Source organism: Pteropus alecto, unplaced genomic scaffold, assembly GCF_000325575.1.
Source record: "Pteropus alecto unplaced genomic scaffold, ASM32557v1 scaffold61, whole genome shotgun sequence".
NCBI lineage: Eukaryota > Metazoa > Chordata > Mammalia > Chiroptera > Pteropodidae > Pteropus > Pteropus alecto.
This window is the reverse complement of record NW_006434835.1, coordinates 14,739,737-14,756,736: the sequence shown is the minus strand read 5'-3', so window position 1 is coordinate 14,756,736 and position 17,000 is coordinate 14,739,737. Positions and strand designations below refer to the sequence as shown.

The window sequence follows — 17,000 nt, the reverse complement described above, 5'->3', positions numbered from 1 at the left end:
TGGGATTTGTGCACCTGTTGGGCACTGCACAACTTCTCAAACCTTGGAATCAGATTGGATAAGATGACCTTCATTTCCTGCTGTGCACTGATTTTCCACTGTACTGGCTTTTTATCACAGTCACCGAAAAAACTCAGCTTCCCAAATATATGACATGTTCAAGGAATATGGCACCATCTACTGCTGAATTTGTAAACAACCTTGAGCAAGTAGTTTTGTGTAGTCTTAGATTTCTTCTGTTTGCCTTGAGAATTTAGAATGTAAAATACCCCATAGATCTCTCTCTGTGAATTCAATAGGGGGCTGTGGGTTACCTCAATGCAGTCTGAGAACCCCAGGATTAGGTAATAGTTCTGTATCTGTTACATTTCCTGATTTTGATAAATACACTGTTGTTAAATAAGAGAAAGTCCTTGTCCTTAGGAAATACACACCGAAGTGTTTATGGGTAAAGAAACACATATGCTAATTACTCTCAAATGATTCAGAAAAAAAATGTGTATATACAGATAGCGAGCACAAGTGATATAGTAAATAAGGCAAAATGCTAACAATTGATGCATCTGTCTAAAGGGGTATATAAGAATTTTTTTTTCTACTATTCTTGAAACTTTTCAGAGTGAAATTATTTCAAAATAAAGATTTCTAAAAGATACAGCACAATACTACATTGTGAAATATATATACATAAGTACTATAAAAATTTTAAATGCCTAGAAATTAAAAACACAAATTCAGATAGCTGCAACCTTTTGTAGAGAGGGAGGAAGGCTGTGTTGGGAAAGAGGACACGCAGTATCAGTGATGTTCTATTTCTTAAGCTATGTGGTGGATACACAGGTAGTCATTATATTATTCTTTATACCTTTTAGTATGTCCAACATATTTCCTAATTTACTTTTAAAACGCAGGTTTAAAATAAGCAAAATCTTTTTTAACACATAAAAATTAAAAAACATGAGTACCTGAAAGCATATAACTACTGTTTATTGGGAGGGGGGGTTACCATGTACTTCATGGGCTTTATCTCCTGCAGTTTTTACCAGCACCGCATGCCCATGTCACGCCAACAGAGAGTATAACAGAGCTGACTCCAGAGCTCATGCTCCTAACTCATACACCGATCCTCTAGCTTCACACTACACAGCTAACTCATGCTTCTCTCTTTCCTTTCTATATTAAAGACTGGAAAAGAAAGCTACTTTCTTGCTTTTTCAATTCCGAGCCAATTTAACACACTCAGTAGAAAATATGGCAACACATATTAAAACCTTAAAAACAGTAATATGAAAACATAATAATATATTTTAATCTTTGGCATATTTTACTGCTCTTATGCTGAAGCGTATCATATCTAATCAGTCTTTGATATTTGAAGACTTGACGTTTTGCAATTATTCTACCACAATACCAGTTCTACTACAGGGTCAAAGCTGAACTATTAAAGCAACAGATGTTTATTGGTTTTGTTACATCGTATTGAGAAATCAGCATCTGGAGAATCAGTATAAACCCAATTCTTTTAAGCTCTAAACTATCAAAATTCTAACTATGACTCATAGTTCATATTTGCAAAGCATTTTAGAAGATTGAACTGTTACATTACTTGAATGTGAAAACAATCTAGAATAAGCTTTTTTCTTAAAAAGCATTTAATATTTAAAATTAAATTTTAAATAGAAATATTTGAAACCTAACTGCAAATAACTATCATGAAATCTTGAGCCTTTCTTCACTGTCTTCCTGCAATGTGTTAAGATGTTCAAAGCTGTGTGAGAACACTGGCAATGCTACCTTTACCATTGTCGTTTACTGGGAAATTGGCAGCCATTCTTTCTAAGGGCACTAAATAATCATTTGTCAAGTTCTATTTATCTTCCATAACTGAAGATATCGACTCAAAAAATTACAGTTCCTCTAAGACTGATTTTAATCAAGCAGATGCTTTTCTTATTCCTTGGAATGAGAGAATGAAAAAGTGGTTATCTTAGAAATATTATTCTACCATCATATTGTCGACTAAAGAAAAGATGAGAACAGAAGATGGGGTTAAATTTAGATGTGAGTGGCAGGAAGAGGAGGAAAATGAAGGAGCTTATAGCTACAATGACACACACACGTCTTGATAGAGGTTTAAGAGTATATGAAAAGCCTGATATTTCTTCCTACATATTAGAACTCCATAATAGAAGAACAAGGACTAAACTTAGACCTGTCTTGGTTCCAAATGAACAACCTATTTTTTTTTTTTAAATGATTGGGTAGGATCCAGATCTTGCCTAAGGCCTGTTGACTTGGAGAAAGAACCTACCTGCCAAAAAGGACTCCTTATGGTTAACCCGGCCCAAACTCACAATCTAGAGTCTACCAGCCATTGTTTACAGAGGTCTCTCGTCTCTGTCTCTGTCTCTGTCTCTCTCTCTCTCTCACACACACACACACACACACACACAATTTATATAATCGCCCTCCTGTTTCCTTGGAGTGAGCACACTTTAAATTTCCATTAAAGGCTAGGTTTCTGCAGTTTGCAGACTATTTATCTGAGTAGTCTCCTCTTCCTGTACCCCAGACTAGGGACTCATGTTGGCACTGTATTCGAGGTGGCGACCTTTTGTTGACAAGCCCTTCTTCCGGAACCAGGGCATCGACTTCTCCATTTCCCTAGATCTTGACCCTGCCTCTTCGGAAGCCAGAGCAGGGGAAACAGATTAAAAGGGGAAGGGTGAGTGAATGGAGCCCTTAGGACTGAAGAATCCTGAAAAAACACCTCAAAATGGGCCCTAGTCTATTTCAAATTTTCCGCTTGTTGAAATTCGTAATTCCAGATACTCCCAACCTGAGAATCTGCCCTGAACAGCCAATAAATTTCTACTACTCGGTTGTCAAATGCCTATGTCCTGGAGCCTGTGGACATAATGCCGCGCACTCCGTTAAAAGTAAACCCAGCCACCCTCTGTGTCGCCTGCCTAGGGAGGCGCCCAGACTCCTTAGATCCCAGCAATCAGGTAACCACAGTCTCTGCTCTAGGGCCTGGCGATGACGTCACGCCGCCCCTTTCTAGCATCGCGAGACTCTTTTCTCCCTCCCCTAGCTCCCTGCGCTACTAACCGCTTGCGCCCGCTGCCAGGCAGCGGCAGGGATGGCGAGCCGCGGAGCCGGGGCGGTGACAGTAACAACGGTTTCGCTATTGGATGAGGAGACCTGAGGGACGGGCCAGCTTAGTGAACAAGAAGAGACCGAGGCGGGTGGCCCCGAGAGAGTGAGGGCAATGGAGGCCAACATGCCGAAGCGGAAGGAGCCTGGCAAGTCCCTGCGCATCAAAGTCATCTCCATGGGCAACGCCGAAGTGGGAAAAGTGAGTACCTCGCCGGGAGGGGCGGGACTTCTACTACATGCCGATTGGCTGGGAGGGCGGCCACTCAGCAGCCTGGGGCCCAGCCTCCTTCCCGCCCCTGAGCAGGCCCGGTCTCCTCCTGGGGATGTGGCTCTTCGAGGAAAACTCTACTGACCTTTTTGACCTTTAGGTTGTCCCCTTCTCCACCGCGTCACTCTCCTTAAGAAGATGTCTTCTGTGACCCTTAACTCTTGAATGTACTCCAAAGAGAGTAAGGAGGCCTGGGTCCTACTGGCAGATCGTCTGCTTAGATACCATATCTGCATTCTACGTGACACATCCAGGACTGAGAGGTGGAGAATAAAAGTTTAGTTACCCCAAACAGTGCTTGGGAACCAAAGGGAATTTACGGGGTGCGTAAGAGGATTGGGGATTTGTAAAATGTTGCTCTGCAGACATGGAGCCCAGAATCTACCATTTTAGCTGTAAGAGAGCATAACTGATGCTGACGTGTTTCACAGGGGAGGTGCGATGGATGTCAAGGAGCCTGCGTTACTTCGTATGTTTTGTTTTTATTTCTGGCACTTGTCACCACATCCATTTTTCAAAGGAACTTTAGTTCCTCTTTGTTCCGTCTATTGGGTATCATCTATAAGCCCTCCCGTTATATGTTGGTGAGGGATGGACGGCGAAAGGTAACTGAAGGTCTTTTCCCAAATGAATTCTAAGACTGCCTCTTCTTCACCCAAGTTGTCTCTCCTTTTGGGTAACTGAACGCTATTGGTTAAGAACCTCCGAAGGTCATCAAATTAGTAGTGGCAGAGACAGAATTAGAACCTGGGTCTTCACACTCCCACTGCAGTTCTCTTTCCATGATTGCATGCTGTCAAAATCAACTCCAAGTAGGATTTAGATGCCAAAAGAGCTGTTAAGGAGGTTTAGGCCAGCTGCTCTGCACATAGGTAATGCTCAGTAAAAGTTTTTTAGTGTCTTTTCTATTTAGCATTATCCTTTACGATGTATCTCCGTGTGTAAATATGTATTAACATAGTGAAAGTCAACATTTATCAAACATCAACGATGTGCCAGGCATTAAAAAGAAAAAAAAAAGCCTCTAGGTTATATATAAACTGGCAAAATGAGCATGCGTCACTTTTGTAATTTTACTATGCTTAATAGTGCAACATTAGAAATAGCCCCAAATGCCCAGTATCACCACATTTATTTAACATTATTCTAGATTTATTAGCCAGTGCAATTAGATAAGGGCAAGAAATAAAATTTGAAGTACTGGAAAAGAGAAGGCAAAATTATTATTATTTGTTAATGATATTATTGTTTGCAAACCCAAAGAGAATTAACTGAAAAGCTATTAGAAACAATAAGAAAATTCAATAAGGAAAAACTAATATACAAAAGTTAATAGCTTTACTATATCAAATTATAATGGTTTGGAACATATAACTGAAAACTTTTAATTTACAATAAAAAACAGAATAAAATGCCTAGGTTAAATTTAAGAAGAAATGGGTAGGACCTATATGAAGAAAAATTTCAAACTCTACAAAGGGATGTAAAATTACTTAGGCAAATGAGAAAATATTTCTTCTTAATTAGGATCACTCAATATTGTAGAAATGTCAATTCTTTAAAATTTACAAATGTAATTCAATTCCAATTAAATTACCAATGGGTTTTTTCTTCAGAGCATAATTAAAGGTACTAAAATCCTTATGAAAAATTAAATGTAACAATAACCAAGAAAATTGTGAATAAAGATGAGAGATTAATTCTATCAGATATTAAAACACATTTTAAAGTTACCAAGCTTTTCCTATTGATACCAGAAAGGTAAAATACAGACATCAGTGGAACAGAATGGAGTTCAGAAATAAACCCAAACATATAAGGAAATTCACTTAACAACAAATGTAATAAAATTACGTGAGAAAGTAGGAATCATTTAATAAATACTATTGGAACAACTACCTATTTGGGAGTGGAGTGGATTCCTATTGCATTCTTGTCTCAAAAATAAATTTTAGGTGGATAAAAGATTTAAATGTAACTTAAAAAAATTTTTCCCTTAGTTGTAAAGGTAGCACATACTCATTTTAAAGAATCTGGAAAATATAGAAAGGTATACAGATAAACAAATTTAAGTTAAAAATTAAGAAATGCCCTAGTAAATAATCCTTGGATCAAAAGGCAAGTCAAAACAAATGACAAAATAACCAGGAAGCAATGAAAAGGATAGAATCTCTACCAAAACCTTCAAGACAAAATTAAAGTTGTAGTCAAAAGAGAATGAATTACTTTATTCATTTCTAAAGAAGAGATAAAAACTAAAGGAATTTAATGGTTGCATAATTTTGTGAGTATGCTAAAAATTATGGATTGTACACCTTAAAAGTGTGAATTTTCTGGTATGGTATATCAATTAAAAATACTACTTAAGATATCAAGTATTAAGTAACTTAATACTTAAGACATTAGAAAAAGGACACAAAATAAACCAAAAAAAAAAAAATTCTCTGGAAAGATTAACGAAAAAGCAAAGTCTAAAATTCTATTTAAGAAAAATAGAGAAAGCAAAAAATTACAAGATTTGTACGGAAAAAGAGAATAATCACATACCAGAAGAAATTAAAAGATTAATTAGCGAATACTATCTACAGTTCCATAGCAACACATTTGAAAATGTCAAGGAAAGGGAGGATTTTCAGCAAAATATAAATTACCAAAATTCAAAAAGAAGTAGAAAATCCAATTGACCAGTTATCTCAGAAGGAATTACAAAAGTAATTAAGAGTCTACGGCCATGCCACCCTGAACATGCCTGATCTTGTCTGATCTTGGAAGCTAAGCGAGGTTGGGCCTGGTTAGTTACTTGGATGGGAGACCACCTAGGAATACCAGGTGCTGTAGGCTTTAAAAAAAAAAAAAGTAATTAAGAGGCTTACTATCTAAAAACGTATCAGAATCATATGGCTTCATGAATACGATTTATTTAAGCTTTAAATAACACATACTTTCAGTTATTTTAGTTATTCCAAGGTAAAGAAAAATATGAACAGGACATCAATTTATTGTATATGAAGTCATGGTAACTTAAATAGCGAAACTTGATATAGTATCAAAAAAGAAGTATATACCAATTTCATATATACATAGAGATGCATAATTTCTAAATAGCAACAGATACAATTCAGCAATATATAAAAAATAATGAACTATTAGAAAATATGGTTTATCACATGCATGCAAACATGGTTCAATATCAAGATGTTAATCAACTTGTTATAATTTGTTATATCAACTGATTACTGGAGTAAATATTTTCAGTATTATAACACATTTGATAAAATCAAGTAGTCAATTCTAGTAAACAATTTAAGGTCAGGATAAAAGGAAACTACTTAAATATGATACAACAGTATTTACTACCTACCAACAGCAAACACACCAAATGGTAAAGTGCTAATACCATTTCCTTTAAAATTAGAAACGAGAAAGGATACTCGCTATTTTCCTTTATTATTCAGCATTGTTTTAGAAATTCTAGAGATGCAGTGAGGAAAAGGGGCTTCCCAAAGGCATGATCTCCTTCGTAGGGCAACCCTGAAGTTTCTCTGTGGTCTTTGTCTATTTCCAGTTCAACTCTCTGCCTTGGCAGTCAACTTGCTCCCAGAGCCCCAGCCCAGTTCTCAGGGTCCTCTAGGGTCTGAAGTTTCCTAATGACATTACCACTGAATCTTTATATCAACCAACTTTGAAGCTTGCACTAATTCTAGATATCTAGTTATATTGAAGAAATATTTTGTTGTTAAATTAGTTGAATTGGGTTTCTCTTACTTATGGTCAAAAATACCCTCATCATACAGTATTGTAGTATGTACTTCTCTGAAGTTTGCCTTTCTCTCCTAACAGTAGATAATAGAAATTCCTCCAAGTTATCTGACATAGCTATGTTCGCTCTTCTTCATAGTTGCACAATAGTCCATGATATGTACGTATTCCCTCTACTGATGAGAATTCACTGTGTTTCCAGCTTTTTTTCTTTATTACAAACTATTGTAATAAATACCTTGTATGTGCATGCGCACGTGCGTGTGCACACGTACAGACATACCTTGTTTTATTGCACTTCACAGATATTGCGTTTTTTACAAATTGAAGGTAAGACCATCAGCAAAAAGATGGTCAGCATTTTTTAGCAATAAAAATTCTTAAGGTATGTACATTGGTGTTTTTTAAGACAAAATACTATTGCACACTTAATAGACTACAGTATAAATATAAATGTATCTTTTATATGCACTGGGTAACCAAAAAAATTCATGTGACTTGCTTTATTGCAGTGGTCCAGAACCGAACCTGCAATATCTCTGATGGTTGCCTATATGTATATCCTTAAATACTGGTACTGTAATTTCTATGGACTAGAGTCCCAGGGATAACACTGCTGATTCGAAGAGCACATTCTTAAATTTTAGTAGCTATTGCTGGTTGCTCTTTAAAAAAAAGGTATAGTTCTAACAGCAGTACGCAAGTACCCTTTTCTCAAAATCCCTACCAACTCAGGTGTTGTCATTATTTTAATTACTACTACCAATCTGGTTAATAAGAAATAATTTCATTGTTACTTTAATTTGCATTTCACTGACTACAGATGAAGTTGAGCATCTTTTCATATGCTTATTGGATTTTGGATGTGCTAATATGTGTATTGCCCAATTTATACTCCATACCTATTTTTCTATTGGTTGATGTGTCTTATCAATTTTTATGGTTTAGAGACATTAGAGATATTAACTTTTTACCAGTCATATTAGTTACAAATATTTGCCCACATATGTTTTGTCTTTTAATATTTTTACAGCTATTTTGTCATACAATTGCTTTTATTATTATTTGTATATATACAATTATGTCAGTCATTTCTTTTATGTTTTCTGGCTTTTCCTTTCTTGATTGAAAGGAGTCCCTAAGGTTATACATGTGTTGCACATTTCCTTGTGAAATTTTTATGTTATTTTTAGATGCTTAAATCATAAATTCATCTGTAATTATTTATTTTTTTCCAGATGGGTATTCAATTGTGCCATTAGCATTTTACCGAATAAATCATTCTTTTCTCATTGATTTAAATATCACCTTTCTCACTTTTTAAATTTCCTTACATAATGGGATCTATTCTGGGCTCTCTGGTCTGTTCTGCTGACTTATCTGTCTACTCTTATGCCAGTATAATGTCTTAATTAGTTTCAGATTATATTTTAATATCTGTCAAGGCAAATTTCCTCCTCTTTCTACTGCCCTGCTCCGTTATTCTTTTAACTACTTTGATTAGTTCTTCTCAGACAGTTCTTTCATATGAATTTTAGGATAATTCTGGTTTGTTCGTTTTTTTAAAGACTCAAACCTGTTAATATTGTAATTGGAATTTCATTAAAAGAGAAGTGCCTAAAAATTATTTAAGAAAAATAATGAAAGCAAAAATATTCTATTTTATGTTATTTAAGTAGATTGTTGAGATACTAAGGACCAAGAACCCCATCTCTTTGTGTTATAGGAAGTGGTTATTAACATTACTATTTAAATGTGTATCTCTTTAAACACTTAGGACTAGTGTTTAAATAGCATACCAGAGCTAAAGGACTTCCAGGCCCCTTACTCCCATGAATAATTTAGAAAAAGGCTATATTTTTATAGGATATTGTGAGAGAAAACATTTGTGAAGTGTTTTCAAGCTACAAAGTTCTTTAAAAGTATAGTCTCTTAGTAGTAGTCACTTCAAAGAAGTTTCTTCCTTTAGTTCACAATGAGCTTATTAAATACTTTTCATAGTAACTGTCCTATTTCGTTTAGATTAAAGTTCATCAGAAAAGAATTTGAGTGGAATAAACTCTGTTACCAGCACCTCAAGTAAATTATAAGTTTCATGAGTGCTTTTTTTAAATTGGCACTGAGCTAATTGCTGCAAAAGATATAAAGAAGTAAAATACTAGTATGTGCCCTCAAGTAATTTACTGTATAGTTGAAACAATAAGGTAAATATACACATGTGAAAAGGTAATTAATACAAAGCAGTGTATGACCGATGGCAAAGATACAGTCTGTGTATACATGATAGTATATATGAAAAGCACTAGAGGAATTTGTATGTAGACAAGATCTTTTACAAATCTCAGAGCTTGAGCTGGGCCTTAATAGGTAAGTAAGATTTGGAAAGAAGGGAGAAAAAAGCTTATTTCAAGTAGAAGGAAAAGTAATGATAAGTCAGGAAGCCAGGTCCTGGGAGTTTTGCAGAAATGGAGAGTTTATATGGAAGTGTTTAGACAGAGAAGACAGTTTAGGGCCAGATTATGGAGTACCTTGAATAACAGACAACAGAATTTAGATTTTGAATTCTTGGCAATGAGAAGCCACCAAAGATTTTTAAGTTGAAATAATGTTGGTGATGTTCAGTATTGACTGAAGTAGGGAGGAAAAGGAGGCAGAAAGTTCTATAAAGAATTTTCTACTGTTGTCTAGGAGTAGATGATAACCTAAATCAAAGTGATGTCAGTGGGAATTGGAATGAAGACGATGATGGGAGAAACATTCAAAAGGAGATTTAGAAAGGCTCAGAATCCTTGGAAACCAGCACCGTGGCATCTGGCTGCAAGATTAGCCCATCTATCCTCAACAGCATTCTGGCCAGTTTCAGGGCCAAGTGCTTCCAAATGCTGGACCCTGAGGCCAGTTATCTGCAGCTGGATGTAATGGGCAGGCATTGTGTTCCCAACATTACCTTTGGTCCCCTGAGGGAGAAAGCCTCCAAAAGCAGCAAGGCCAGGACCCTTTCTTTGATGTGTATATTTTGGGGTTGAGGCTGCAACAATGGGTAAAGCCAATGGCCGTAGCAGGTGCCAATCAGTATACCTTTCATCTCCACGCTACTGAGAACCCAGGGGCTTTGATTAAAGACATTCAGGAGAATGGGATGAAGTTTGGCCTTGCCATCCAACCAGGAACTACATTTCAGTCTTTGGCACCGTGGGCTCATCAGATAGATATGGCCTTGGTTATGGCGGTGGAACCTGGGCTTGGAGGGCAGAAACTCATGGAAGATATGATGCCAAATGTTCACTAGCTGAGGACCCAGTTCCCGTCTCTGGACATAGAGGTCGATGGTGGAGTAGATCCTGAAATCGTCCATAAATGCGCAGAGGCAGAAGTAGCATGATTGTGTCTCGTGGTGCCATTACAAGGAGTGAAGACCTTAGATCTATGGTCAACCTGTAAAGAAATATTTTCTGAGAAGCTGCTCAGAAATGCTCCCTTGATCAGTAAAAGCACAAGGAGTCCTATGTTTCAGCTCGTGAAATCTTTTTACTGGAAAACAAGAATATTGACTACCAAATCCTGTCGCAATTGAGGCTGTACCACTTTTCTAAGCAATTTGTCATTTCAATGACTAACATCTATTGTGCAGAATGTTCCAAGAGGTTAGAAATTGGTGTGTATTACTACTTTTTTAATGATGGAATTTAAAGATTAGTGTGGTAAAATACCATTTCTACTGGGAGACTTGATTTTTATGAGTAAAAATATGGCTGTATTAAGATTTTAAACAGGAATGTGTTTAAATGTCTTAATCCCTACTATGAAAAAAATGTCTCTCCATCTCAAAAGGAGTTTCTGTTGTTTCTCTGTTTTCCAAAAGCAAAGGACGTCCTTATGCTTTTCTGTTTGATGTCATTTTTGATTTGCACATATGCGTGATAATCTGATGAACTTATGAAAAATCTAAGTTTGAATCTGGCTGGGATGGCATACCATATTCATCTTGCTCCTATTAAACCTAGTTTTACTTTACACCTTATATTTGATATATAAAAAACTATAAAAACAATGTATGAAGTCCAGGGATTTTCAGGTGGTCTGTTCTACAACACGAGCATATATTTGATCAGGGGCAGGTTATTCAGCGATTCCTCCCACCTCACCCTTTTCTTAATCAACCCCACCATTCTTAAGGACGTGAAATAATATCGTGCCAGCTCTGAGCATAAAGGGAAGAAAAGCTTCTACTTGGAGGTAAAATCGAGACCTTAGCGAATCAAATCAACCAAACTCTTTGAGCTTCTATTAACTGATATATACACTGAATATAATTATAACTGTGTAGAGTTATAGTGAGGTTTAAAAGAGAAACAATTGTATATGTAAAGCTTCCATTGCTATTAGAATTGTAGGGTAGTAGAAATGAGGATGCTCAGTACAAAGTAGCTATCGTTATAAAGTTTATGTTTTGTAGGTAATAAAGTATTTTGATATAATCTCATTAAATCTGCAAATCACTCCTATCAGTGGTATGACAGGAATTTTTTCCTGTTTAAAAAATGAAGATACTAAAGCTCAGCAATAGGCTGATAGCACAGAAAGGATTTGGGAGGGCGTAGAATTTCTGGTCTGTACTCTTTTTACGGATGGAGGCCTTGGGAGGTGGATTAGGCAAAGGAAGCTTCTCTACTTAACATTGCCTTACTTCCAGTCTCACTTTATCTTGTAGCCCAACTAGGTGGCTGAGATTATTCTGGAACTATAAGAATATATATTTTATTAATCCAAGAAAGACCAGGTAGGCTGAGATGATAAGGTACAGAGTTAATCCATAAGTTAAATATCTATAATTGTGTCCCAAATTATACTTTGACAACAAATATGTGTCTGCCACTTCATTATTGTAAATACTCTTGCTATGTAGTACATATAGCAAGAAATAAGACCAGTGTCATTAAACTTTATTAGGCTACCATGAATTTTAGGAAATTAGATTTGAAAAATAAGAACATTAATACTTAAGCATGGAATAGAGCTTGCTTGTTTTTTTCTATGTTACAGGGTAAAAATTTGTTTCTTAATGTCTGTGTTTATTTTGGCTAAGGAAAGTTTTGTGCCATAAATAGGTGGTGGTTAATCAAATCAGACAACATAAGGCATAAGAAATAACTTTAATTAAATAACTTACCTAGTAGATTATAATATCAGATATGACAGAAAGATTTGAGTTTATTTGCCTGGACAACTTGGGTTCGACTGGCTTTTGTTTTCTTTTAAAAAAAATTAATGTACGGTAAAATTATAAGCAAAAATTTGTCAGTACTTAATTTGAATTTTTTTCTTCTTTAGCATAATTTCTAATCCCTAATGAAACCCAGTGTCACTCTTAGGCTAGGCCAGATGGCCAGGATTGTCAGTTATATGGGTACTACAATTTGAATAACGTTTTTACATGAGAAAAAGTGATTCATATAAATTGTCTTTAATATATATAGAAAAAAATGATACAATAGCTTCAAAAGGAATGTTCCTTAATGTACACTCCAGTATCCAATATTGAAGCATCATCCTTTGAAAAGTTTTAATTCTCATTCTAGGATACAATAAGAATAAATGCTTATTTGAATAGAATAAGCTATGGTAAGAAATGACCAAATTAACTAGAAACAGAACAATATTTTTTTATACTGATAGGACTTTCCTGTCACTGCTTTTGAGTTCGTGTCTTCTCTTCAAGAGATACATAAAATAAAGTAGATAGAAACTCAAGTCGAGTTTCAGAAGTTGTGATAGTTTGAAAAAAACATCAATATTTAACTCTACTTTGCTTGTCTTATTCTGTTAGAAGTGCATAGAAAATAACCTATGTTTAGTCCAACAGATATCAGTGATTTCAAATAAAGGGATATTGTGTTAAAAAGAAAGGCTCAGAATCAAACATAACTTTAATATTTTGGTCCTCCGTGATGGGGAAAATGGTATTAATAGAACTAGGAGGTCAGCAGGATGAGTTGTTCTTTTCATGTATAGGATTAGTTTGTTTTTGGACTTGTTGAATTTGAGGTAAGAGCAAGTCATCTAAGTAGAAACTAGTAGATAGTTGCACTGTGGATCTGGTCTTGGGAGGGAGGTGCTTAGGTTGTATATGTTCCCAGAGTATATTTACTAAAAGCATGTATTTTCACCTTTCTAGAGCTGTATTATAAAGCGATACTGTGAGAAAAGATTTGTGTCCAAATACCTTGCAACAATTGGAATCGACTATGGAGTCACAAAGTAAGTATATTATTTCTTTAGACTTGGAAATTACATAGTAGTTCAGAACGCTTCCAAAATTATCTATACTGGCATAGAGATTCTGAAGATAAATTGGGAAAGAATGGTAATAAGAGATCCTTACAGATATGTAGAGATCATGTCATTCATTCATCACCAAGCGTGTTCTTTTCACCAGGCCTTGCGTTTGGTCTGCATGAGCACGTCAACACGAAGCCTAACTGGCAGGTGTCACTTTTCAGGAAATGTTTCTATAGAAGGAGGTCCTATTAGCAGGTGTGTTTTTAGAACATTTTGAAATATTCTCTCTGAAAAGTTTAAATATTACATGGAAAATTTTCTATCAGTGGACTTTATTGGTTTATGATATTTATAGCCTATTGGATTCTATCAAAAATGATCTTGGAAGAGTGAAATTAAATATAATTGGAGATTTATTCGGAGATAAATCAAGGATGGGTCGAGCTTGGGGAGATAGGGTTACATTACAGGAAATAATACTGCCAAAGAGTAGAACAGAAGTAGACAACACACTCGCTAAAGGCGGAATCTCAGGTGCTCACTCTTACATTCCTTTACACACTTTCCTCTCCATCCACACTGAACTGCCGTCATACTTTCCTATCTCTGTGCCATTATTCATTCTGTCCACCTGACATGGCCTTTTCCCTCATGTCTTCATCCATCAGTCTCTTCAAGCTGTAAAATGCTCCTGTTCCCATAAGCCTCCTGAACACTTCCTTTATCAGTCAGGACTCTTTGGTTGCAAATGAAAGATATATCGAAATGCCCTGCTAGTTGTAGTATTTATCATAAATTGCCTTGTTATTTTTATTATTTGTATGTATTTAATGTCTCTTGCTAGATTATAAGCTCCATGAAGAAGGGCCTATTGACATAAATTATTTCAAGTGCCCAGCATGGTGTATGTACATAGTAGATACTCAATAAATATTTATTGTTAGGTAAGATCAATATATCTAAAAAGGAAGTCTGCAAGATTAGAATATGAGAGCAACAGTCAAGAAGGCTGACAATAGTGGTGGAGTGTATCTATACTTCAGGTCACACGATGTCATCAGTGATATGGTAGAATATTCTTAAGGCAGTTTTGTTTTGAATCATATAAATAGCTAGTTTATTCATCTAAGAAATGAGAATCATCATATTATGCCACAGAACTGTGGTTTGTTTTTTCAACAGACTATTCTGTTTCTGGCTGAAACTTTTTTTGGAAAAGATAGTTGTCCCATGGTGAGTCTGGAGGATATAACTGACAGAAACCCAACTCAAACCGATCCAAGCGAGAAAAAAAGAAATAGGGACATCAATCAATTCACATAATCCAATTACAAAGATGTAGCTGAGCCTCAGAGATGGCTTAAACCAGGGACAGAATATAGCCAGATCATTTCACTACATCTCTCTCTCTACCTTTTGGCTTTCTCTACACAGCTGCCAGCAGCTCTCAGGCTCACATTGTAAATTTTATTTTCAGAGAGGGACCACAATTAGTATTTCAAGTTTAAAAATCCCGGAAAAGGTTTCGATTGTCAGGTGGAGACAGGCGCCTTTCTGCAACTCAGCTGTCGCCAGCAGAGTAGAATCACTAACAAGACAGCAGAGCCCATTTGAACCACACTGGGAGAAGAAAGAGCGGGTAGTCCTTTGGCCCATCAAAACAATAGATGCCCATTTCATCCTTCCTGTTTTCAATATGGTGAAGCTCAAATTTCAGTATGCTTAAGAATTACTTGTAGTTTGTCAAAATGCAGATTCCTAGGACCCACCCCCTTTGATTCTGACTCGCTGGTCTGAGGTGGGGCACCGGAATCTGCATTTCTAACAGCCCCCCTCCCCATGATTACGCAGGTGGTCTTCAGGCTGCAGCTCAGGAAAGCACTGCCTCGAGGAGATGAATTGTCATTTTTCTTGATGTAATTTTCTCTGTCTGGCTTCTGAATTAAATGGACTTCTTTTTGAGTTTCAATGTGTGAGCACATTTGTGTTACTTCCTGATTTCACAGTCTTCAGTTCCATCCCTTAGATGCTATCTCTTTAAGGTAAAATTTTCTAATATAAATTATAATGTCGGATCTTCTCCAGATGCTCTCAAACTCTGTTATTATTTTGTTTTGTTTTGCTGTTCTCACAGTCTTTTATCAGGTGGATCCTGATTCCACAAATGTGCATCTTAGACATGATGAAATATGGTAGAGAATTTAGCAGTGAAGAAATCATGATAAGAATATTAGTGGTGGTTAGTTTGATTTAAACATACAAGTAATATAAAACAACTGAGGGAATTATGGTTTCAGAACTGAAAGTGGTTGTTATAAATCTGGACAGAGAGTAACAATAATAAATAAACCAGAAGATAGCATAGGGACAATGAGAGCAAGTGCTGATGTCTTCATATTCCACAGGAGGGAGTCATATCAGTGCTGTCTAAAACTGAAATATGTTACTTAAAAAAAAAAGACTGGTTAATTTATTGTTAATTATCTCTTCTTTAACCTTAGAGGAATATTTTAGGAAATGACATTTCCGTAGTAAGGACACATTTATATCTAAAGCTCAATAATTTCTCTCAGTTCATTTTAGTGTCTTCTTTGTTGTTAAATGCAATAAAATGTAAATTTTATGCTTTTATGCTTTTATTTTAAAATAGGATAATCCTATTTTTATTAAAATACTTGTTTATTAGTCTTAATCTATGCATAGAAGAAAGCCTGCAGTGATGTTCATCTATATTAATGAAAGTTTTTCTGGGTGGTAGGATTTGGGATACTTTCATCTTCGTATTTTTCTTTAATGTTTGAATTATTTATAATGTTTTATTCATTCATTGTTCAGTAGTGATTTTTCATTAAAAAAAGACTAGAAATAAATATGCTATGATGTTAACAGTAGTTAATTCTAATATGAATGGTTATTTCTTTGTTTGTTTTTTCATTTTCAAATTTCTGAAAACAGATTCACTAATGCTATTGCTCAAATGAAGATCACAAGAAAATAAAACAAACGTTGTTAATAATATGCATCTTTGTTGTTGTTCTACATGATAACCAAGCATAACTAGTAATAATTAAGATGTCTTACTAAGGGAAATAAAACATTGTTTTCCTTCATCTCACTCCTACTTGTCTCAAATCAGTTTTTCTTAGTACCATAGTAATGGCCACCATTTGTTCATTAAGGGGTGTAGACTGAGCGTGTTGAGGTAAATTGAAGGTAAATGAACGTGCTTATTCCAAGTGGATTCAGTGTTATTAAGGAGGCAGGATTCTCTGCCAAGTTTCTGGCTTCTGTTGTAAAGATTATCTGGAATCAAGAAGTGGCACTAAGAAGCCTCTTTTAAATTTCATACACATACCCTTTCAATATTTATAAGTGACATAAATGATATTAATGTGAATACGGAAACCATGACCTTTGGGATTTTTTCCATTCAAACACTTCAGGGTACAAGTCAGAGACAGAGAAATCAAAGTTAACATCTTTGATATGGCTGGACATCCCTTCTTCTATGAGGTAAGAAAGCCTTTTTTTGAGA

At 35.6% G+C, this 17,000-nt stretch overlaps 1 protein-coding gene and 2 pseudogenes across 1 annotated transcript in view; all 3 read left to right on the top strand.

Moving 5' to 3' along the window:
* The first annotated feature begins 3,096 nt into the window (after positions 1-3,096).
* The window catches only part of DNAJC27 (DnaJ heat shock protein family (Hsp40) member C27), a 28,728-nt gene continuing 14,824 nt past the window's right edge, over positions 3,097-17,000 (top strand). Inside the window, exons 1-3 of the mRNA XM_006910283.3 lie at positions 3,097-3,358; positions 13,362-13,444; positions 16,909-16,978. Coding sequence (XP_006910345.1) covers positions 3,272-3,358; positions 13,362-13,444; positions 16,909-16,978 — 240 coding nt within the window. The 5' untranslated portion in view covers positions 3,097-3,271. The remainder of the gene's footprint in view (positions 3,359-13,361; positions 13,445-16,908; positions 16,979-17,000) is intronic.
* On the top strand, positions 4,019-10,675 carry LOC102893404 (annotated as a pseudogene).
* On the top strand, positions 6,149-6,268 carry LOC112478536 (annotated as a pseudogene).